General features: G+C 33.2%; 1 protein-coding gene across 1 annotated transcript; it reads right to left on the bottom strand.

Annotated features, from left to right (window-relative positions):
• Window positions 1-1,229: 1,229 nt before the first annotated feature.
• On the bottom strand, window positions 1,230-14,726 carry gry (trafficking protein particle complex subunit 11 gry). Its single transcript, XM_072522199.1, has 15 exons — window positions 14,216-14,726; window positions 13,801-14,160; window positions 13,439-13,669; window positions 13,026-13,167; window positions 12,794-12,964; window positions 11,827-11,960; window positions 10,782-10,989; window positions 10,388-10,590; window positions 10,146-10,329; window positions 8,879-9,203; window positions 8,196-8,560; window positions 6,683-6,840; window positions 5,688-5,901; window positions 3,773-3,967; window positions 1,230-1,345 (listed from the first exon to the last, which is right to left on the bottom strand). The coding sequence occupies exons 1-15, from the start codon at window positions 14,599-14,601 to the stop codon at window positions 1,277-1,279; spliced, it is 3,345 nt and encodes a 1,114-aa protein (XP_072378300.1). The 5' UTR covers window positions 14,602-14,726; the 3' UTR covers window positions 1,230-1,276.
• Between the last annotated feature and the right edge of the window lie 10,841 nt (window positions 14,727-25,567).

Consider the following 25,567-nt stretch of genomic DNA (forward strand, 5'->3'; position numbering starts at 1 on the left):
CACTCCATAAATTCTGCAATGAAAAGCAAACAGTACTGCCCAGCTGCCTTTCTAGACGTTAATCAAGCCTTTGATAAGGTTTGCCACACAGGCCTGATTTTCAAAATCAAGAAATATCTTCCGAAACTGTTAAAATCCTAAGTGGGAGAGAATTCCGAACAAGAATGAATGAAAGTAATTCCAATAATTTTCCTATAAAATCTGGTGTCCCACAGGCCAGCGTTCTTGGACCAGTATTATACAATGTGATATAAACAGCAGATCACAGGTACGTTTGCAGATGATTCTGTCATACTTACAGTGGTCGAAAATCCAAATATAGCATCTAACATTCTACAAGTACAACGGAATGAAATCGAGACGTGGCCAAACAAATGGAGAATTAAAATGAATGAAACAAAATCAGTCCACGTGACTTTTACTTTGAGAAGAGACCAGTGTCCCCTAGTTTCACTTAACAATATCCAAGTTCCTCAATCCTCTAGCAGCAAACATCTAGGAATCCAACTTGACTCAAAACTCAATTGGAAAGAATATATTCTTCAGAAGCGGAAACAAATTGACCTAAGAATAAAAGATTTAACTTGCTAGTCGGTAGGAAATCGAAAGTGATCATAGAAAATAAAATCCTTGTCTATAAAGCTTTCATAAAACCTATCTGGACGTATGGAATCCAACTCTGGGGATGGAAGCCAATCGAAAATACCACGAACGATAATTGATGCACCCTGGAATGTGTCAAACCTACCGCTTTATGAATACCTGTTCATACAGGATGTGATCACTAATTATAGCGCGAAGCACCATGAAGGATTAGAATCAGTAACCCCTTACTTGAACTTCTAATAGAACATAATGCCAATTGGAGACTCAAAAGGAACTGGCCAGCTGACCTGAGAAATGGTTAAAGTCGTCTTGTCACCGGAGAAGACTCCAATAGGATCCCTTTGCTCTGCAGCCAGCAAATTAGCTTATAGAACATTATTTGTGTTTTGATTGCTAAAGAGTGTAACTAAATAAAAAAAATATTTGAAACTTGTCGTAGTGTGGACGAAAAACAGACTTCTGAAGAGGAAAGACGGGCTTCTAGTGCTAAATCGCAGTCCTATATAGATTATTTGGTCAAATTTTAAAACACGTTATTGAATTCTTCTATTAATAAAAAAAGATCAAAACCGATAGCACAAGAAAAATCGAGGGTAAATGGGGTTAAAAATAAAACAAAAAAGTTTCGCTATAACAATATATAATTATCTTTAGTACAATATAAAACACTTTATCCTACAACTGCAACGTTTTCCGTCGACAACATGTTTGAAATCTCCACACTTCCCTTCAACTGAGGCTGTAAAGAAAATTTCTTATATTTTTAAAAAATTATACCTTGAGATTGTAATTATATTGATACTCGACACTACTAAAAATTATGGCAAAGAAAAATATGTATTGGTGAATATATCACCAACGAAGTATGCTCATGTGATCTTTCTTCAGGATCAGGAGCGGTAATGACTTAAGTACACTTCATAGTGGAACCCCTGCTTCGATTTTTTGTGGGCGACTGAAAAGTTTCTACATGCTCGTAATGATTTCAGTTTAGTTACTAGGTTAGATATTTTTTTTTAATTTTAGAGGAAGTCACGGCACAGCAAGTTATTTACATTATTTTTGTCTTTTAGGCTTTTATCGATTTCATCAGAAATCCATGAAAAACAGACTAATAATTTGACAAAAGGATAGTCATATTGTATGGTTCCTCTTATGTTCCCTTTAACAGTAATCGTCCACGTAGAAGTTTTTTTGTTTAATGATCTGCTAAATGATTAGCTGAAAGTTAGCTTTGTCTTTATTTGATCGAGCCCATTCACTGTTTGATCGACAAATTGGAGGTACATGAATGGCTGCTTTGTTTTTTGTATGAGTCTGGATTGGGGTTAAAAGTAGAGGTTGTATCGGGTAGTGGTGTATCTGTTGGTAAATGCAAAGGAGGGGGAGGTAGTTGACCTGCATTACATTGCTTAGAGTAGGATATCCAATTTTGCTAATCACTATATCTTACAAGTTCTTTGGAGCGGCTCTTTGATCAGCGTCTGTTGCTTATGCTGGATACTTCCTGTGGTATTTTAGGGAGATTATTTCTAGGGTGTAGAAGTTACTTGGTGGATTAGTGCTGAAGCACAGTCACGACATTTGACCATAATTTCCTCAGGATGTTCCGCTCTGTTGTCATAAATTTGTTCATTTGACGTTTATTTGGAGTGGAGTAGGGTCTCGCTCTATACTCGATAGTAGGCCTGATAAAGGTTTTGTATGTATGAAGGAGAGTATGATGGTGGCATCACAAAATTTTCAGCATCATTCTGACAGGGGGTTAGCACCTTTTCTTATCCTAGTTAAGGTATTTTTGATATCAGTGTTCCAATTGAGTGTCTTTGTAAATTCGACATCCAAGTAGGACACTGATGGTTTGAATTCAAGTCTTTCTTCGTTGATCATTATGTGTTTGTCTTCCTCGAGATGTTTGCGAGAAGTGTTGGATGTCTAAACAGAATAACTTTGATTTTGGTTAAATTTAAGGTTGTTACTTTCCATTTTGTTTTATCACCTGACGATTGGAATCGAGGTGTGCTTGGGCTTTGTTGAATACAGAACGCTCACAAACAATTCAAGCAGAGGTATGAGCGTATTATTCTTAGGAACCGAATTGGTGGAATTTTTTTATCAGGCTTGAGTGTCAGTCAGATCTGGACACCTAAAAAGATGCCAATTGGGTGTCTATGGTATTCATATGACCAGTTCTGAATCCAAATTGGAAGTTTGGATAGTGTGGAATTCCTACAGGTGTTCTAAGAGTTTTTCCTTAAGGATTCTCTCGTAGATCTTATCTATGGAGAAATAGGTCGGTAAAATTCAGTGCTGGTGAGAAATTTTACTCGGTTAGGGAACATAACTGTGCAGGTTATTTTCCGGGAGGTAGAAACATATTCCAGCCAAAGGCTTGCATTGATAATTTTGACTAACAGCAGAAAGATGCTTTTTGGACGTTGTTTGAGGCATTACCTATGGATGTGATCTAGGCAGGGGAGTGCTTTTGCCTTAGCTACATAGCCTCTTGACGGTGTCTATTATTACTGGGACCACTATCGGGTGATGAATGTCTCTTAGGGGTTAAGAAGTAAATCGTTGATTTGCTGCTCGGTATCCTCTCGGAATTGTCAAATTTGCGTTTGGAAAGTATTTTTAAAAGATTCAGCCTTATTTTTGATATTGTTTAAGATAATGTTATTGAATTTTTGATGAGAACGATGTTGGACGTTTTTTCTCATTAAGACTTTTTGCCAGAATTCCGCCGTCTCGGTAATCTTGTAGCTATTTTGTACCTTTCCACTCTTCTGTCCTGTAAGTTTCTTAGAGCAGCTTAGAATTGTTTTGGTAGTCTGCTGAACTGGTGATTTACATTAAGCAATCTTTGTCAGATTACAATCGCCAGATTACGCAATTTTTGCCACTTCTTCTTTTATCACAAAAAATTGTGAACTATGCTGTGGTATAATTTGAATAAAACTTCAGTTCAGGTTCAGTTCGTTAAGGTGTTGTGGAAAATTTGTTAAAATAGTGGACTACTGTGCTTAAGCTAGTAAACGGTTTCAGTAAACTATATATGTTTTGCTCAAAGTAATATTTGAATGTATTTGGAGAGTGGAAGTTATTAATTATAAACCTACTGAAAGAAATACCTCCAATAAGGTTAGATAATAACGAGTAAACTTACCATCACATAAACGTGAGTCGGCAACGACCGACTTATCAAAAAATTTAACTCTTCCTGTTGGATGATTGCCGCTTCATTTTCATTGGACTCTGAAATTTTCAGGCTCAATTTTGGTAGGGCCACACTTCCAGCTATCATAGGACAAAGGTTGTACTGGAGCACTCTCGTTGATACGGGTAACAAAGTTACTGAAAACTAAAAAAAAAAAAACAGTTTCTTACTATTACAAAAACAAAGACATATGATATTTGATAATTATCTTTTGACTTTTCCCAATTCAATTATTATTTGATTGCTTGTAGCTAACAAATTAATAAAGGGTCCGCTAACCACTGTCTAAACTCTGATTTAAAATACACATCATCATCATCATCATCATCCAGCCTTCATTTATCACCTTCACTGCTGGACATAGGCCTTAAACCCCTCCATTCTTTGCGATTTTGTGCTCTTTGTTCTGAATTTTTGGTGATAAGGCTGATGTCGTCAGCCCAACGTCTTCCTCTACTACGTTTGTCTGCTCTTGACCTCCAATTTGTAATTTTGCTCGTCCATCGTGAATCTGCTCGTGAGTGATTCTTATTTCATGATCCAAATACGCATATGCCTCTACCAGTTCTACCACTTTGTCTCGAATAGTTAAATGGTTATTCTTCTTCCTATGCCGTCCCCATTTTCTAAAAGTTTCTCTGTCTTTTGCAACGTGGAATAATTCGTCTACAGTCATGTTTGTCCAGTCTCGAATATTTCGCAGCCACGACTTCCTCTTTCTATCTATTCCCTTTTTGCCATCGACTCTACCCTGCATGATGACCTGCAGAAGACTATATTTATCATTCCTCAGTATGTGTCCAAGGTATGCAGTCTTGCGTACTTTTATTGTTCTCAACAATTTTTTGTCTCGACCCATCCTTTTCAGCACTTCCTCATTGGTGACCCTGGCAGTCCATGAAATTCTCAACATTCTCCGGTATATCCAAAGTTCAAATGGTTATTGGGGACCATATTTGTAATAAACTTAGTTTTGGTCAAGTTCATTCTGAGGCCCTAAATTGTCTGTGATAAGGACAATGTCATCTGCGAGAAACGGAGATGGTTAAGCTTTTCGCCGTCTATTGTTACTCTTTTGTGGTCCCAATTGACCATCTTAAAGGCATACTCTAATGCCGATATGAATAATTTCGGTGACAATGTATCTCCTTGCCTTATCCCACGTTTTATTTTTATTGGTAGGGTTTTATCGTGTATCCTAACAGTCATGGTGGCATTTTTATATTGTAAATAAGTTCAATATAGCTATGGTCAATCCCGCTGTCATTCATTGCTTCTATAAGGCTGTCTATTTCGATCGTGTCGAACGCTGTATGAAAATCTATGAATGTGAGGACAAGATGTTTGTTGTATTCTATAGATTTTTCAATGAGCGTCTTTACTGTATGGAGGTGATCATGGGGACCATAATTTGAACGGAATCCTGCCTGCTCTCTCGGTTGGTCGAAATCTAACTTTTTCTCCGATCTTGATGTCACTAACCTAGTGAAGAGTTGCCACCTTGTATATGTGGTTCAACAGGCTAATAGGTCTATAATTTTCTAGGTCCGTTCTATCTCCTTTTTCATGCAAAAGGATGGTTGTAGCATAGTTTCATTTTTTGGACACCTCTCTTTGCTGCAAACATAGATTAAACAGTTTTCTTAATTTATTTAATAGCATATCTCATCCATTTACGATAGCTTTTATTACAATTCCATCCTCTCCCGGGGCTTTGTTATTTTTCATTTTTTTAACGCTTGTAGAATCTCATCTACCTTTATTTCTGGCATTAGTTCGAAACCCTGATTCATGATCTTCTTTGAAATGGCTGTTGAAATGTTAAAATACACAACTAATATAAAAATACTGAACTACTTCGTACCTGTTTATAACCGGAGAACATAAAGGCTTCGCTTGCGTCCATCGACAACTCTAGCTGAATTAGTTGTTGGGATCTGTTTTCTAGATGATATTCCAGCATCATAGAAGTTCTCACGAAACCGTGTGCTGGTGTGACCATTTTTAAACCTACCGGAATCCATTTACAAGGAAGACCTGTTACAACCAATGTGGTTGTCGTACTTTCACCTCCAACCCTGAAATATAGAATAAAGTCATCTATTGAAAAATTGGTTATGGACTATCTAATAAGACAAAAATAAAAGCAGGTTATTTGACAGATTTTATGGAAAGAATTTAAGGGATATTTAGTATAAGATTTTAGAAAAAGTAAAAAAAGATCAATATCGATCGGTGATTCGATTTTTGTTTTTACAAGCGAAATCAAAGAGCGATTGGGAGCTGTGTACGGTGACTCTTCTTCTTCGATGGCGACCGTTAAAAAATGGTTTAACGGGATTCAACGTGGTGGCAATGGTTTTCTGGGATTCACAAGGCGTGATCTACATCGACTATCTGGAGAAGGACAAAACGGTGACATGGTTCTACTAAGCTGAATTATTAGACCGATTCGAGACCGAATTGCAGAAGAAACACTAATTTGACGAAGAAAAAAAAGTTATGAAATCATGAATGTGTTGCTTGTGTGAGTCCATTTCAAATAGGTAAAAGAAATAAAATTATTTTATTTACTTTTATAACCCATTACTATGGGCTTTTTATAATTTCAGCATTTAATTTACTTTGTACCGTTTGACCTGAAGATGCTTTGCAAAGTTTAGAAAGCGAAACAGGTCGTTTTGGTAGTAAAATTAAATTAATTGTGAGTAAGTCTAATTTTGATTGATAAAATTGACCGAATTAAGCTACAAACTGCTGCCCCATCCACCGTATTCTAAAGATTTGGCTCCGTGCGACTTTTTTTGTAACCAAACTTAAAAAGTTCACTCGCCAGAGTATAAATATACATTGATTTACCTTTTCCATTTTACATGATATTGTCCAACATTTATCGACTGCTCGGAGACTTTATTGCAGGTAGCTAAGTGAAGTTCGCCACCAATTTCTGCATTGTTAAAAACACTACCCTTTATTTGACTGGTATAGATGGCTTCCTCTGGACTAACAAGATGATTCTGAAACAAAAATAACACATTTCTATTTTTTTATTTAGATTTTTACATATTAGATTAGGAATTCAGAAGCTCCTCCAAAAGTACCGTCTCTAATAAGTGTTATGGTATGAGTGAGTGAAGGCTTTAGTGATGCAAATCTTTTGGGTAATGTCACCATTCTGTAAAAATATCTTTGACAGTGAGAGGAACATTATAACCTTTTCTTTTCTTGTCGGCGAGGAGTAGTTACTTTTTCTTTTTAAGAACTTTGTTTCTTAAGTTTCTTAACTGATCCACAGTTTTCTTTAGGAATAACCTCTTTTAACAAACCTTGATTATCCATTCCTGGACGTACCTCTCCTTCGCGTTTCCATTTTAATTTGTCTCTTGCTACCTGGTGCCATTGTATTCTTTCCTATTCTATTCTTCTTCTGGTCTTCTTTTCTATTTGAATAACTTAGGGTCGCTGCAAATTTTAATTTTATCGGTGACTGTATTCCATAATGCAGCTTCCGTTGTGGTAATCTTGTTTGCAATGATACCGACGTGAGAGGGTACCTATGTAAACGAAATTCGATATTAAGTTAAAAATCTCCACGCTACTGACGTACATTCTACTACGATACTGCGCGAGGTTGCGTGCACTCGGTTAATTTTACATGCGATAATACCGCACTTATAAAGCAATGTGAAGAAACCCGTTATTCTATTCTAGCTAAGCAGAAAATACATTTTATCCAATGTACAATCCTAGAGGTTACTCAAAATTATGTCGCAGGCCATATTGACTAGTCCGAAGGGCCATACTTAGCCCGCACTTTACTTATGTTTGAGCTAGACGAAACCTTGCAGTTATCCGGCTCGAAGGACCATATAAAAATAGTTGAACTGGACTAAATCTTGCAACTGTCCAACCCGAAGTATCTCGAATATGTGGAACTTTGATACAAGTTACATTGTGTTCCCAATTAAATTCCGCTGAATGTAGTGGGACTGAGAGAGATCCAACTTCCCAGAAATCTAAACCAATGAGACAGAGGATTATGAAAACGGTACTTTAAAGAAAGATTTGTAGATATTGTACACCATAAACGGTATTTTGAGTTGAGAACTAGATATAAACGATGTTGGCAAATTTGGAATACTACAATTACTTGTTTAGAAAATCGGTCTATATACAGGGTCTCATACTAAAATATGATTGCTGTATTTTATAAAATAAATGTGCAGAAAGGTAATTTTGAACAATAATCACACTTTTACAATCGCTTGATACGCCATGTGTCTTCAAAATGTATGTTAAAACGTAAAGTACCGTGATGATCTTTTAGAAAACAAAACTAAATTAAAATATTGGACTATATAATACAACTTACATATTCAAACGTGGTGTCTTCGATAACAATCGGGCACGGCGACATAAACGTTATATAATTCATAATTCCAAACTTCTCTGTAACGTAGAACTGATCTATTTCAGCCATTAGCAAAGACATATACTTCGTAGACACTTCAAAGGGTTCAATAACAGACAATTGAACCGTTTCCAACTTGATACTATGAATGTTCTTTTCGCCGCTCAGTACATAGGTCAGTCTGACTTGAATGTTGCATTTGCACATTATGTTGGATCGCACGTAGAAATGAGTGTTGATTTCGTCGTGTACGTTTAAAGTTGTGGGATTATTAAGGACTAAGTTAAGTTTTTTCTGTTTGTCGGAAGGTTCTGTCGACAATTCAACTGAAAAACATAACTGATTAAACATATTATTATGATTCGCACATATAAAAGTGGAAAACTTGAATTCATATAGATTACGCAATGGCGAGAAAATTTACAGGGTTGGAACTACAAGGAATAAACATACAGTGAATACAACTTGCAATAATATACATTCAATTTATAGTCCAGAGGCTACCCTTAAATTAGACAATTTTTGATCTCATGACTTTGTGTTTAACAATGTTTAAACAAAAAATTCAAGTTTTTTATCATATCTTGAAAGTATATTTGCATTCAAAAATAGCATACTTATAATATTTATTATTGAAAACTTACCATTGGCAATTTCCTCTTCGATCCACACATCTATTTTCAAGTCTTGAACTTCATCCTCTTCCTCGTTCTTCACATTTATCTGAATTATATACCACTCTCCTAATAAAGCAGGACTTTGGTGTTCGAATTCAACTTGAAGTTTAGATTCTCTGGGCACTATCGTCGCTTGAGGTAATAGCTGAATGGTGTCGAAATTGATTTTATTTTTATTATATTTGAAATGGTAGAGCTCTAGATGATTGTCGTTGCTGGTCGTGGTTGCAGAATATTTCAAATCTATGCAACATTCTGGTGTGCTACATAGGTAGAGGTTGATTGAAGAAATCTAAAAGAATAAACCATATCAAGTAAGAATACTCATACTTGTTTACAGCAGATTATAGTCAAAATGAAACAGTGTAAAAAAAATGAGAAATACATTAACTTTGGTTCGCACTGGAGCATATTTCTATGTAAAAATCAACGTTTTTGTTACATCAACCCTAATGTCAGGGTCGTGCCTACTCATTTAGGGGTCCATTAATGGAGCTGTTTACAGCAAAGATCAAGTAAATATTTTCTCCATCAGTCGATACTATAAAATTACAAGAATCTGTCATATCACTAGGAACACTAATACAACCAAAAACATACTGTTCTCGTCAAGGATCTCTAATGGCTACGTTTGCATTTACCTTTCAAGGAAACAAATCGTGGACACGTTTCTGAACAAGCAAAAAGACTAATTTATCCCGCCAAAAAATTACTTGTATCTAATACTTGTCAGACTATCCCCCACTACATCATTGAAAAATTTATTACTAGTCTTGAATCTCAAATTATTATCACCGATATCTCTCTTAAGCTCACATCTATGTCAACAATCATAGCTGCACACTGTACTTATGTAACCTCACAATCAAGTACATCCTAAACCTCCATCCACATAAACCAAAACACCCTTCCTTCATACAGCAAATTCTCTGAACATAAAACAGAAACTCATCTAAATGAAACTGCAAAACCTAACAAAAAAATGGATTCTGCAGACATTTTCACAGAAACGTAGTCAACTTGAAATATCAACTCCATTGTGTACTCAAAATTTACAAAAAATCATTACTTAAACCATCCAAGGAACTGGGTTTAATAAACATATTTACACCACAGCAAAAAATATGAGGGACCGAGGGACGTGTGTAACAACAAGATACTTGGAAGAAAAGGATTAAACTAAATCAAATAGTGCAGGAAAAATTGTTAAATATACTAAATACCTATTATTTACCTGAATATCCTTATTTATGTCCGAAGGATCAGCTAGGAACTCGACAATAAACCTCTTAATTTCATCCTGTTGAAAACTTAAAGACTCGTCATTCATAGTTTGGACACTATATTCATTTGTTTCGTTTTCAGCACTGATTGATATGGCAACTTTAGAAAGAGTTAGTGGAAATGGACACGTAGACCTAAAATTTATTATATTATACAAAATTAGTGTTACCACAGCAAGATCAACAATCTTACCTTATAAAAAGCTCCACAACGATTTTTTGGTCGACTTCATATGTTTTTTTCATAAATCTCGCTTTGACAGTCAGACAAGTTGTAATGTTAGTTACATCCAGTGAAATTTTTAAAGATTTTTCAGTGACAAATGATTGCCATAGGATTATGGCCCCTTGTAAGATGTTCTGAGTTAGTTTTGGATCACCGAACGGTATTTGTTTCTAAAATAGGAACATTAAATATATATAAATATGGGTGAAACATACCCTACAACTAATCTGATACCCTTAAAAAATAATTGCTTTTTTCTGAAGCAGAATCCATTAAAATACCTTTCAAGCTGATCCAGCTTATACCCCTATACTATATTAATATATAGTAGCTATTTGCAGGTACTACATTACATACTAACCTTTAAAATCCTAATTAAGTTATCATATATTTTCCTTTTTTCATTCAGAGGTGTGTTAATATTCACTCCTAATATCTCAAATGCTAGTAAAATGTAGTCTTGTACGTTGGCAGTCAAATAAGAACATAAAATTGCCTTCTCTAACACCACAGAAACTATAGTCCACCATTTTTCGTTTCGGAAGTCCCACAGCATGTGTGTATACAAACTGAAATGGAACAAAACTATAACAAACTTAAATTAATTTAAGAAATAAGTAGGTGGAAGGACAGAATGAAAAAAGTGGAGTAATAAAGTATGTTGAAACTTGAAACAGGTGTTTGACTGAAATAATATACTTATGATATGAAAATACAAGTATATATATATATATATATATATATATATATATATATATATATATATATATATATATATATATATATATATGGTTGTGTGTGTGTGTGTTTGTGTGCATTATTGACTTCGGAGTCTCTGTCCATTCGCCATCTTACCTTTAATATATGGTTAGAAATCCAAGTGAATTAATAAGAGATAAATTTTGCAAAGATACATACTATAGCAACTTCCAGCTGTGAAGTTATGAATATTAAAAAGAAGGGTACTTTAGTATTAATAGATCTCTGTAGTAGCATTCTAACATGGAATGTAAAATATTACATCGCTTCAATTAACCAAATATTACTTTGTATATTAACTTTTAATGGCCTCCCTAGTTAAAAAATATTCTTATAAATTCCTAAATATTCATAAAATGTCCATCTTATATTCTTCAACATAACTGCTATATCGATCTCAAAAAATTGGTAATTTTTAGGCAGAGTTTTTCTAAATTTTGACTCCTTTCATGAATCTGACCATAAATTTTGTTATGAACTTATTCCTACACATGATTTCAGTCTAATTTGACAGAACGAGATGGCCACTGAATCGTTCGTACATAACAAATACTTTTTGAATTATGCCACATATACACAAAAAACATGTTCACTATACAAATTGAATTGTAAAATGATGGTTATTAAAAAGAAATAGAAAAACTTACGTTAAAGCCTTTCCATAGTCTTTACTGTCATAATACTCGTCAGCCATTTGCAATACTAAATGTCTTCTAGTTCTTGGACACCTGTAGGTTTTGTACTGAGAAATCGCTAAACCATACAGAGCTATGATTAGGTTCTGAAAACAATAATCTTAATAAAATTCATACATTGAACAATTATTAAAGTAGTTAGTAGTTTACAAGGACAAACTACAAAGGAGATTTGGCATTAATCAAGTCTTCCATAGATAGTGGTACCTAAGAACAAATTAATGCTGGTTTTGAACAAACACTAGTTTGGTTTTTATAGTCGTTACGAACAAAAAAATATGTTAAAAGTTGAACATTCTTCATGATTATATAAACAAGTGCAAAATATCTTACAACAATTTAGGAAAAGAAGTGCAAACAAACAGAGTGTAGTCTTAAATAGAATAGTCTCATCCTATTCAAGAGGTTAAATATTATACTTAAAAATATTAAAAAACTAAACTATCAAAATTTATATAAACAACTTCTAATATTTCGTATCTAGCCAATTTATAATTGTTAAATAGAAAATAGTGGTACAGATTCAAAGCTTCATATTTGTTCACAGGTAGCCATTGCATATGCAAAATTACAGCTACTGAGATATGAAATGATCAACCAGCCATTGCATTCACCAAATTTAGCTTGGTATGACCAGTTAGTGATCCCAAATTTAAAAAAAATGGCTAGGAAGATATTTTTGTAACAAATAAAGAGGTCATAGTTTGCATTATTCGAATGAATAATATTAGCAAAATTATCTTTGGAATGGGTACTAAAGTTAGAGAAGCACCTTAGCAACTGTATTAAGCAAAAAAGGAGACTATATTGAAGAATAAATGAGAAAAATAACAGGATTGTGAATGTATCTTCAATTTACTACCATTGTAATAAAAAAATAATATTAATATTTACTTAAAATCATGGAATAATTACTTACAGAATGATTTATCTGTTTCTCCAAGAACTGTAGTGCTATAATACCATTTCCCTCTACTTGTGGATCAGGAGGATCTGAATTCAACTTCCCAGGTCTCCAAGGTCTTTGTCCATAAAATTCTATTAGATTGGCACCTTCTAATGGATCAGGTTGAGGATAAGCAGTAACCTTCTAGATGAACAAATAGCAATCTTAATAAAAATATTACCTAAAGAGCAATATTCAAACTTACAGCACACAATTCCTGACATAACTTCTTTCTTTGCAAAGAATACTGAGCCGCCTGATAATAGTATATTCCTGGATGTTGTGTTAGTACAGCAGGAAGCCCCATTTTCACAGCTTCATCAAATATATCACCAAAAACTGAATACCTTAAAATATTTGTACAATATTCTTATCTATATACTGTCACATATACATACTCATTAAAAAACATGGTAATATATCTATAAAATATGCTAAAATTATTACTAACATTGACAGGTTACTAAAAACAAGTATAGACATGTTATATAAAAATGAACATAATAAATAATATGATTTCTTGTTTCCAGTTACTTATTTTTACCTATTTCCATTAATTCTTTTTCTCTGCTATTTAATAATAATCATAAAAAACAAGCAATAAATAATCATACTTACTGTTTTGATAACCAAGCATAGTGCTCAAAGGTTAATTCATGGAATCCCATTCTAGCTTTAAACCTATCAATATGTGACTTGAATTGGGAAATGGCATCACGGGGTAGGTTTAGAGCAAATAAAAGACGACAGAGTTTATAGTTGATAAACCCAGCAACTGTTCTAATTTCCATAGCATTGGTGTCCACTATCCTAATTTCTAACAGGCTATTGTAAGCATGTATGTAGTGCCTGAAAACATAAATATATTATGTCCAGCAATAGTAGAGCAATGGATGAAATAATGAACTTGTTAGTCCTATCATGTGAGAATTACCTTACTAAAGTAGTTCTTACACTCTAAAACAGTTTTAGAAACTTACTTATGGGCAGTGTGTAAATCATCCTTTAACTCATACAAAAATCCCATCTTAAACTGATGTCTAACAAACAAAAACTGATGATTGGTTTTACTTAGATGTTCTTTATGAGATTTAACATTTTTGGCTTCGTTGTGGTAATACATTTGTGCGAATTCATAAAATGCGTTCTCTAATCTCACAGCATAACCTTGCAGATGATCTCCATGAGGCAAGACAAAAAGGGATTGCGAGCTTAAGTCACAGCTTGTACATAAAGCAACTGCACGTTCTGCTGCGAGTGCATCTTCACCGGGAGGTAAAGGCGGGGAGTTTTGTATAAGCACAATTGTTAAACGAGTATTACGACCTTCTAATGCTGCCCTGTAATAAAAACAAAGTTAACATAACCAAATATCCCTGCAAACAATATATTTACCTCATGGATTGTACCCTTGATGCACATTCTATCATTCGTTCGCTCCATTGCGGATCATTCCAATCTAAGTCATAGAAAATTACAATAACTGCAGGCACCTCATAGAGATGCTTGTTCATCCAATTTTTCTTAATGATACCTTTTGGAATGTACCAGTCATAAGAAGTTCTTCGTGGTTTGATCACAGGAAATTCATGGGCATTATCAATTAATTTAAATAAAACAGGAGCCCTTTCTATCCTTCTGTTACTGCTGAAAGTTTCCCAAATGGATTTATGAACTGCATTATTAACTATATCTAGACCTGATACGCCTACTAAGGCCAAAGGTTTCACGGTAACTTCTAGCGGAAGCTCTATACTATTTTGTATAATATTGGACTGCATTGTTATTTCGACATTAAGTTAATTTATTCATAATTTTACCAATTTTACTTTAAATCAAACGAAAATATTTAGTTGTTTAGGAAACTGTCACTGTCAATCCACTTCCCTTTTCCCTATCGGTCGGCTAACCTTCAAACTTCTAATTTGTTCTTTGTTCTGCTCCGTTAGTGGTTTTGCAGGCACCAATTTAAGCAGTAAAAAATCAGTTAACTACTTTATAAAAAAAGTATATTAATAATAGTTTAAATAAGAGCAGGTTACAGCTTCAATGCATTCATTTAATTAAATAATATACATATGCAAATAAAATCAGTCATAAAGATATAAATTTCAGGTTCGATCCTCTTACTTTTACCTGTGCTTGTACCACAGAATAAAAAACAATCAGAATGCCCACATTGCCCACTCTGCTTGAAAAAATAAGTACGCGCATCTCGTTCGCGCAGACGGAACCAGCCATGTTTTAAACGGAACTAGTGCTGTTCAGTGACATTAGTGACATTTATTTACGGCAACTATAGACATAATATGCACCATTTTATTCGTACTTTTAGTTGAAGAATAGATTAAATTATTTCAAATGTACTAAATTAATAATATCTAAAAATTGAAATTACAGTTCTGTCGTAGCTTGTCACAAATTTCTCAATTCGAGTCTATGTTTCCGTTTAAAATATGGCGATCGCGTGCTGACAAACTTCAAAGGCGGCATCTGAGAGTGGACATTCTGATTGTTATTTATTCTGTGCTTGTACCTTGGTAATAAAATTTCATATTTGTATTAAATTGTAAATTTATATTTGGTTTAAATCGATAGTAAAACGCTTAAACCTATATAGGTCTTTTTTTTTCAAATATTTCAATAGCAATAGGTATCTCTAATAATACTGCCTGCAATCTTTGAAATTGTATTAGGACTTTCCTTTATGTTTCAGCACATTTTCTGCTATGTCCCATATATAGATTCCCTCATTAGACATTTTTTATTGGGTACCTTTGAATGTTATTTAAAAAAAAATAAAAATTGAAAAATTACCTGGGCCATTATTATATCATAATATGTAGTTTTTTGGTTCTTATAACCTACATACAAAATGTAGTGTTGAACACAAAAAAAATAGTGCTGAAAACATACTAAAAATTACGGAATGTACCCCTTAAAAAATCACTAACACTAGACTACACTGGGTACATTAGCAGAAAAATAAAAATAAAAAGATAAGTTTTCTTTTTCGTATTGACCATCAAATGAAAATATTTAGCGTAGTCATTTAATCTGTTGTTTCAGGATACGAAAAAAAGAAATTTCTACGTCTTGTGGACTTGTTTAGCTATACTCACTGCAATTAAATATACCCATTCTGCACCAAATTAATCTTTACTTTTGATTTACCACTTACAATTTTGTTGACTGCAAGCATAACCATACTGTCACTAACACTACTGTCCAAAGATACTTTTGTTCTACAAAAAATGTTCAAACAATAAACAAAAGCCCTTTTACCGGTTAAAAAGCCAGTAACAGTGGTACGCCTTTGAATTCAACCTCTTTCTTCAAGTTCTCGTTCCTGAATCCTCTATGGAGTGGTGAAATCGCAGATCCAGCCCCGTTAAAGGATATATCCCCACTCTCTATTCGTTTCATTTCTAATTTGTTTATAGTGGTTGTATGCCTGTTGTCTTTGTTGTATTCTGAAGTTTTAAAAAGGCTTTCACATTTTGTCTTCAATTCCTCCCTAAACCATTTGTTTTCTTTTTTGATATGTCGGTGTTCGTTACTTTCCTCTCTCCAAGTGATTCTATTGCTGCATTAATTATGTTATTTTTGAGTTTTTTCCAGCTTTCCTCAATGTTATCGTTTTCTAATATTTCATTCATAGCGATTTTCTCTGTTATTAATTTTCTGTATAAATATTTCATATTTAGTCCTTCGACTTTGATTTTTGTTTGTGTTGGTTCCCCTCTCTTGGGTGTTAAGTATCTTAGGACGAGTTTTATTTTACATAATACTAGATTCCTATTTTACAAAGGCATTTCTTTTGAATATATAATTGTAACAAGCAAATCCAAACTTTATACATGGTTGAATAAAAGTTACTGCTTTCCAAATCAAATCAAATTTATAACAAATATTAAAAATAGTTTTTAATCGTTACAGTATTTATGTTAATAAATAAGAAGTGGACACCTAAAATAGACATAAATACAAATGTAAATGAGTGGATAGTTATAACAACTTGAATGGAATAGATAGACTTAATTGATAGAATCGGAAACATGCCTATTGCTCAAGGAGCCTCTGCCAGTCTGTGCTGTGCTGTAGTAAATGTCGTTTATGAATCTTAGCAAAATACAGTATCCAAAAAGATCTCTTTACAATTTATAGTGTAGATAACTTTCCTCAAAAACAATATATTATTTCTTTGTTTAAAACCTACGACAACTATTTTTTCATTATATTTACACATTAGATACAATAATGCTATATAAATTAAAATTATGTTGTGTTTTGTCGAATATTTATGACATACGAGTAAATTTTCAGCGTCTGTAATGAAGAAAATGTTTGTTAACATTTTAAATCGTAACAAAATACAGTAGCTCAACGTTATCACTAATTAGTCTGATAATTTTCACACTCTAACAATGAATGATAACTTTTATCAAACGAAGAAATTGTTTAATCCTAATACATAGTTATTTAAAATATATACAGTTATACACTTTCTGAAACTATTTTGTTTCCAATCGTACATAGAAACCTGTAAATATTCATATTGCAATTTACATCTTCTATTGTGACAATCCTTTTCGATCTACCAAATTTATTATAGATCACTTCCCTACGCTTTGTTAGACAAACTAAGACATACGTCATCTATATTCCATGTCGGCCGATGGTACACTTCGACTTCAATTTCCGAGTTATCCCTTTTTTGTGTCGCACCGCCGTTGCGGATGGATACAGGAGAGATAACTTTTCTTACGCTGTTACCAGAAGTTAGTTAGTTCTAGTTTGAAAACAGCTGCTACCCAACCGTAACTTCGTAAAGGCTGTTTAAAATTTAAAAGAGATATTTATACAGAATGATTATTTGTATTGAGGATTTTATTTAATTTAGTAATCGATGGTTTGATTTTTGTTGTATTTGTCAATGTGTAAAAAAGTTCAAATTTTAATTCTCATTAAAGTTTCTTTTGCTAATGTTATATTTTATTTTAATTTTCCATTTCGTCTTGTTTCCCTTACTGATGCGCTTTCTTCCCAATGATAGTCCTCTTAGAATTGTATGTAGTTATTATATATGTAAGCCATTTTCTTGAAGAATATTAAAAAGAAGTATGTAGGTATTTCACTCTACCGAAACTTCATCGTCAGTGTTTTACCAGGTATACATAAGTCAAGACACTACATATGTGAGTATAAACTCTTAAAATGGTATAAACTTTGGTGTGTATTTAAACTTTGTTAATAAGTTGGAGTGATGTTAAAGTTTTTAACAGATACCCTACATGGCAACATAAGACTCCCAAATTTGGGCGTTTGCTGACCCTGATATAATGTCTCTGTATAGCTCTAGTTGCACTGAGCTACAACTTCATCGATGACTTCATCAACCGAGGACTGGCGTTGCTAAAAAATCGTCAGAATCCAGTTGTGGATTAAAGCTAAAGTGGGCCCTACGCAACATTGTAATTCCAGACCTATTTTTTAGTCCTGGAACATATTTTGCGTTTGGTAGTTTTGTTTTAAAGCATATAGTATGTGGTCCCAATTAATTTTAATTAACTTTTCTTATTTTCTGGCTTTTTTAACATTAGTACCTGCAATATCTTTAACTTTTTCTGCTTCGTTTCCTAATTTACCAAAATCATTTGTAACAGTTTGTATAAAATCTATCAATGAACTATATATTAAAAGTGCTCCACTTAGGGAATCGTCTTTTTGTCGATTTGTCTTGTTTGAAGTATTAATCTCTCTAAAATCTATTCCCATATAGTAAGTAACAATACATACTCAAACGTATTAAGTTTTTTATGTAAACCAGCAGATTCGGATCTTATTAATGATTTGTCATCTTTATTTGAAAAAAAGAACATAAACAACGATTAATTTCTTTACTGCTTTTCGTTTTCTTTTTTCACTTCCACTCAAATTTTTATATGAACTCATTTTAAGACTACATACTAAAAAGAAAAAAGAAAATGATCAATTAAAATTATTTCTACTTAATACATAATCACAAACAAAATCACAATTTGTACTATATAATATATATTTTAATTAAGTAATGTCATACTTTTATAAAAATTTACATTTTTATTTTATCAATTCCAGAAAGTAATAACTATGAATCTTAAACAATCTGTTTGCAATCAAGTCTAGGTATTTCAGATTTTAAATATGGTATAATTTCACTATTTGAGAGAGTGAGTCATCGTTTAAAGGCCCAGAAATGCGGAAAGCTGTTTGGAAATCCAGTGACGTACACTTACTTTTATTTTAACGTTAATTATATTTTATTTTTCAAATATTAATGTTCGAAATAGGCCACAATATATTTATTTACAAGTTTTTACTGACGTTTCGATCTCTATATCCAAAGACCGCTTTCAAAGATATAAATGGTAGTTATATTTATTTTATTTGTTTATTATTATATATTTTTATAATCTTATATTGTTTATTTTCTTTTTTTTTCTATCTTTAAAAACGGAATAGAGATCGAAACGTCAATGTATTAAACATGTAAATAGATATATTGTGGCTTATGTCCAACCTTCTCCCTAAAAATACAGAATGCCACAAACAAGCAGCTATAGAAAAATAAATATATCTGTCATTTGTATGTTTGAAAACGGTCTCTTTATGGAGATCGAAACGTCCGTAAATTAAATATTTGAATAAATATATTGTGGCTTATTCCCAACATCATTTCTAAAAATACAGAACGACAAGCGAAAAGCCATAGAAAATAAATAGTACTATCATTTGTATAATTGAAAACGGTCTCTGGATATAGAGATCGAAACGTCAATAAATAAACATATGAATAAATATTTTGTGGCTCATTTCCTACATTCCCCTAAAAATACAGAATGCCACAAACAAAAAGCTATAAAAAAGAAGTAATTTTGCAGAAAGTTTACTGATGCCAACCGGTTGTCGCGGAAGTTACGCTAAAACGTCTTTTGACGTGTCCGTCCTTAAACAGTTACACAATGAAATTTTTTTAAAACAAATTTTAAGACAGTTTCCACACCACCCCAGACGTATGTCTTGTGGCGCGATACTTTTTTTAAATGGGTGTTCGCCAAGAGCCATATTGTCTTATTAAATAAAATGAACAAAACACTTAAACAGTATAAAAAAAAACAAAATAAAATCCTATTAAACAAAATAAAATTCTATAAAAACAACATAAAAATAATGTTTGATGTGTTTAAACACAAACACTATACACACTTACTATGTTCTTCTCGTTTTTTTTTGTTTTTGGTTTTTTTTATGCTGATGTTCTTATTAAACTATTAGAAAATATTATTCGCTGTCTAAACCTGAAGATGCAGTGCTGCTATCGCTGTCATTATCTTCACCACCTGGTGTAATTATAATTGGCTCTAGTAAAACTTTGATATGAGTGTCAAGTTCCCACATACGATGTTCTTCTTTAATTATGTGGCCTATACATTTAGCCCATTTCGCTGGAGTTACATGGAGGATTGCTTGAATCAAAAGTTTCTTAATTTCGTTTAATTTGAACGTTTTGTTATTGTGGGCTACATCTCCTTTCACTTGCTCCCAGATAAGTTCAATGGGATTAAGTTCGCAATGATAAGGTGGTAGACGCAGAACTTTGACACCATAATCTTTTGCAGTTTCATCTACAGCTTATTTAAGATATTCAATTTTCCTTAACCGTGCAATGTCAAGGAGCTAAATTTTGAGCATTGATTCTTCGTATGCAGTCCCCTTTTCTGTAAGCCATTCTTGAATCCTCCCTTTCAATTTCTTTAATAATCACCTGTTTTTTTCAACTCAAATTGAAGAAAACCATCATCAAGAAACCCTGTATCACTTCCTATATGGGTGACGATTAAACGCCGTCCCTTTCCTGATGGAGCTTTTAATCCTGTATATCAGCCTTCTATAAATGCTTCGCGTTTACTTTTGACATTTAAATCTTGCCAAACTTTTGCAACTGTATGACCTTTTCCAACCTTGGTTAATCCAGGTTTCATCCAAATAACATATTTTGCGTCCAGTGCTGCGAATTTTGCGTATTTCTTCTAAATATTTTCTTCTCCGCACAATAATTTTATTTTTTTCTAATAGCATACTTTTTCTGTTGAGTTTTACATATCGAAAGTTCATTTCACGCATGGTCCTGGTTAAGACTCTACGAGATATCTTGGGTAAGGAGTCATCGTTTTCGAGCTCTTGAGAAATATTTTTCAGTGTTGGAATTTCATTCCGAAAATAAAATGAATGAATTTTTCGACGTATAATATTCCTTGTCTCGTCATCCAAAACAATGCTTTTCCTACCTCTAGTTTTACCTTTTTCTTGCTTTTTATTTTCCGATGTATTTTTAAGTACACGATAAATACAGCTAACGGATACTTTTGTTAAACTGCTACAGATGTCGACCGCTTGGCTAACATTTAATTCCATTTTTCTGCCGAGAATTGCTTCATAAACGTTTCGTATTATTACCTTCTCTTCGGACGTTAACATTTTCCGTCTCTTTTGCGGCATTTCATTTTTGGAATCAACATCAGAATTTTGCAGTCTTCTCTTGGAACAACTCGGTTTTTCGTCCAACTCCAATAAAACTCAAACCAAATAATCACAGAATATAACTAAAAATTTACTATAAAACGACAAACTATAACACTCGTATTATCAATAACACGTTTTATCAATAACACAAACTTATCGCATAAAATACCCTACTCTCAGATACGCCAATGTAAATAACCTATTGTTGATGGGCACTCGCTCGACAAAAACTAGTTTGACGGCTTTCTGTGGATCTGAATTGAAACGAAGTTCCGTCGCTAATTCCAAAGTTGCCAAACGATTGAAAAATATTGTTTTAAAATATCGATTTTTATTTTATAAATTTAAATATGTAACGAAACGGAACATATAAATAAAATTTATTTCATTACAATTTTGTGCTTAATTTTTACTATTGAAAAGATCAGGTTTTTTTGTATTTTTATGACGGTAATAATCGCTGCATGGAAGAATACAGGTTTTGTGTGACCATAATTACTACTTGTGAACAAGAATTGGCTACACTGTTCGACAACTTCTGGTCAAGTCTACTATAGAGAAGCACAAATAAATATACTACTTTATATATTCTGTAATTTCTTATGAGGAAACGCAAATTGCAAGCGAGAAAACAGGCAGTTTTCGAGGGCCGCTGTGTACATTTAAATTTGAGGATATTCCGCGTTTAAACTATGATATCACTCTTCTAAATTGAGGGTTTCTACTTTAGCTACGTTTGACTTTTCAAACCTATACATTGTTAAGGCTCGATAGGCGTAAGGCTCGATCGTACGAGTATTTACACACATCGACACTCGCGGGTATAGATGCATAAGCATGGGAAGATTTGTCTCTACTTATCAACTATATCAATCAACGATTCGGCATAATTTGGATACGTTTCGGAAAAATTTTGATACGTTTTGGCAATAATTATGAATATCACGTTTTTCTGTTAAATAAAAATAAAAATCACTTATAAAAATTAAAAACCTAATTTTCGGGCCCAAAAAAAAACGGGCCATAGGCATGTGCCTAGGTTGCCTAGGCCTTAGTCCGCCCCTGTCAGAATCGCTACTTGAAGATATATTGGGCTGTTATACATAAAATCTTCGATTTTATAGGGAATCCAAAAATGATTATGTTTAAGTTGGGAAAATTCTGAAGGTGGAACTATAGTTTTAGAAACATTGAAACGTTTTATTTGGATCTAAAAATGGTTAATTAAAACTGAACTACATACAAATATTTAATCCTCAAGGCGTAAACAATTAAACAAAAAGGAAAATCAGTCCAAAAATTTTTTGGTGGTAGTTTCACATAATAATTACCTTTTGGATTCTTCTTCCTGAGTTCTGAGTCAACATCTAATGATGAATGACTAGGCAAGTCTATGGATTCTGAAGGTTCTTGTTGTTCTTCGTCTGATAACAACTCATTCTATAATTTCAAAAGTTTCGCTTGCTTCTTTTCCTAACTTTCTGCCATTTTATTACAACACAAAACACAACACAATTTTGTATATTCACAACCAACCTTATTATGCGCCGTAGTTTCAACGAATGGACTGGAAACTAAACAAAACATCTACGATTTTAGCACAGCGACTTGTTACAATTCTAAAAAAATTACAACCGATATTTGGGTTTCGCGGCGCTCATTCGTCAGAGGATCTGAAACCCATAAGTGGGGCGTCGTTTTCGAAATACATTTTTTGGGGATTTTTTTAACCTAACGCTTTATAACAGCCAGTAGACCATATCCAGTGTAAAAACCTAATGATTCACTAGTAAAACTGTTCTAGTAAGTAATTGAATCGATCATTTCTGAAAGGGCTTAAGTGCTATTTCGGCCATTTTCCTTTATGCAAAATTAATTATTGACCCAAAACCTACCGTTTGGTGCAGAAATGAACTAAATTTGATTATTTCTTACTTGCATTTCCGTGTGAGAAAATAATGGTTTAGCGCAGAAAGGACTTAAGTCAACTAACTTAGTCCCTTTAAGAAATAAATATTTAGATTTGTGTCATGCTGTATTTGACCTTGCGCTCTGTTTTGGTTTAAAATGCAAGCCTTGTGTCGCGAAATATTTTCAGTGATTTACCGGCTTCGATGAGTAATATAATCACATTTTCTGGCAATATGTCTAGTTCGGACGAAAATAGAAGCACTGAAAGTAAAGGGGAGCCACCTCAATCAGATAATCTTAGAAAAAGACGGCGAGGTGTGAGAAATGATCATAATTACGAAAGAAATTTAATCCAAAAAGGTAGGTACTGCGTATACAGATTATAAAGACAAGATGGTTGCTGCCAGACAAATCGGAGGGACTTGCAAGTAAGTTATATATTGAATAGCCTAGGTATAGTCCGTCTAGAAAGTATCCTGAAAAAAGAAAGTAGAATTATAATTTTACGGTATTTATTTCTATCACTTGAAATATAAAATTGCAACAAATAATCTATCTCATTTACTTATACAACCTCCATTTAAATCTAAACACTTAAATAAACGTCCAGGTACACCCGAAACTAGGTCAAGGCCATAATTTTCGGTAATGGTGTTCCAGGCCTGTAAAACTGACCGAATCAAACCTTCTTTATCTCGTGGCGCTGCTCGTTCCACTTCAATCTTCATCAGTCCTTATATGTTTTCAATGGGGCTAAGATCTGAAGATGTTGCTGGCCACATAAAATCCCTCTGGATATAAAACATGAGCCGTTTCAAGAAGAAAACCATTTAGGATGTCACAATATTTTGCACTATCAACAGTACCATTAACTATACAGAGAGGTGGAGCACCACGCTGAGATATTGCTCCCCAAACCATTATTTTAGTGGGAAATTTGGAAATTTGAACGGTAACATTTTCTCTTGATAGGACTTTTAGAGGATTTGCACCAAGCTGGCGCAAGAACTTTCATCATATATAAATATATCATTATTAAAATTATCTTCTCGACAAGGTTGACAAAAATCTATTGTTCGTTGCCTTTGCAGAGGTGTCATTGTAGGGATTTTTTTTTGGATTTCTTGATATGTAGTCTTGCTTTTTCAGTGACATGCAGACAGTTTCTGGGCACACTTTTATTCTTCGTTGATTTCCAAATTTTTTCGCTCATTTTCGAAACACTAGGCGTGGATTTTGTCGTCCTTAAGCCACTAAAGCATTTAAATTGTTTCCGCGAATCTTACGCGGTCTACCCGGAACTGCTCTATTTCTCATATCTATGCCATTTTTTATCCTCTTTATTGTCTTATACACTGCCTTTTTTGCTAGTTCAATCAATTGCACTAATTTTTTAAAATTTCGGACACCCTTTTTATACAAATATTCCACCACTTTTATTTTTTCTACTTGCGACATTATTTCACAAATCTTAAGTCTGTTTACAAACAACAATATTTAACAGGTAGTGTTGTCATGCGATTTTGTCTATAACCTACTATCGGCACAACCTACTTGATGCATTACTTTTGTCTTAAAATGTTACAAAAAGAATATCTATTAAAATTAGGAAAAATATAAAATTCCGGATACTTTCTAGACGGATTATATATAGATGGTTATTTTTTACATGTAAAATGCAGTGTTTTACTAAGCTAAACGATGAGCAAAAGAAATAGTATTTGAGAATTTCTACAAAATGCAAAACAAGGATGAACCGGATATATATTTTCAAGGCCTGATAAATCAAAAAAATGTAGCAAAACGAAGAATCCAGAAAAATGAAAACAATAAATTAAGGGAAGTATCTTTTGATCATTTTATTCGCGTTGGAGATCTGAAAGTAAAAGTGTGTTGTAGGGCTTTTTTTAAATTTGCATTATGTATCTGAAAATAGAATAAAGCGAATAAAATCATTAATTAAAAATAATCTGACTCCTAGAGATAAACGGGGCAAAAATATTAAACGGGCAATGCCAGAAGATTAAAACATATTAATTCGTCAGCACAATCAAAGCTATCCAGTAAAAGAAAGTCACTATTCGGGAAAAGAATATAAATATCTAGATAGTAGGCTTAATATAAAAATTATGTAGGACATGTTTAGATCCAAGTATCCTGAAACGAAAATTAAATACAGCTGTTATTATACATTTGTTTGCGAAAACTTTACTTTGAAATTTGGCCGTCCTCAAATAGACACATGCGTAAAATGTGAAGAGTTGAATTTAA

The sequence above is a fragment of the Diabrotica undecimpunctata genome, chromosome 2, assembly GCF_040954645.1.
Source record: "Diabrotica undecimpunctata isolate CICGRU chromosome 2, icDiaUnde3, whole genome shotgun sequence".
Lineage (NCBI taxonomy): Eukaryota > Metazoa > Arthropoda > Insecta > Coleoptera > Chrysomelidae > Diabrotica > Diabrotica undecimpunctata.

Excerpts from the sequence above, each read along its gene's own strand:
- gry (XM_072522199.1), bottom strand. The coding sequence starts at position 14,601 with ATGCAGTCCAATATTATACAAAATAGTATAGAGCTTCCGCTAGAAGTT. Across the intron at positions 14,161-14,215 it reads TCAAGGGTACAATCCATGAG|GGCAGCATTAGAAGGTCGTA; the intron begins GTAAATATATTG and ends TTTTTATTACAG. Across the intron at positions 13,670-13,800 it reads GATTTACACACTGCCCATAA|GCACTACATACATGCTTACA; the intron begins GTAAGTTTCTAA and ends TTATGTTTTCAG.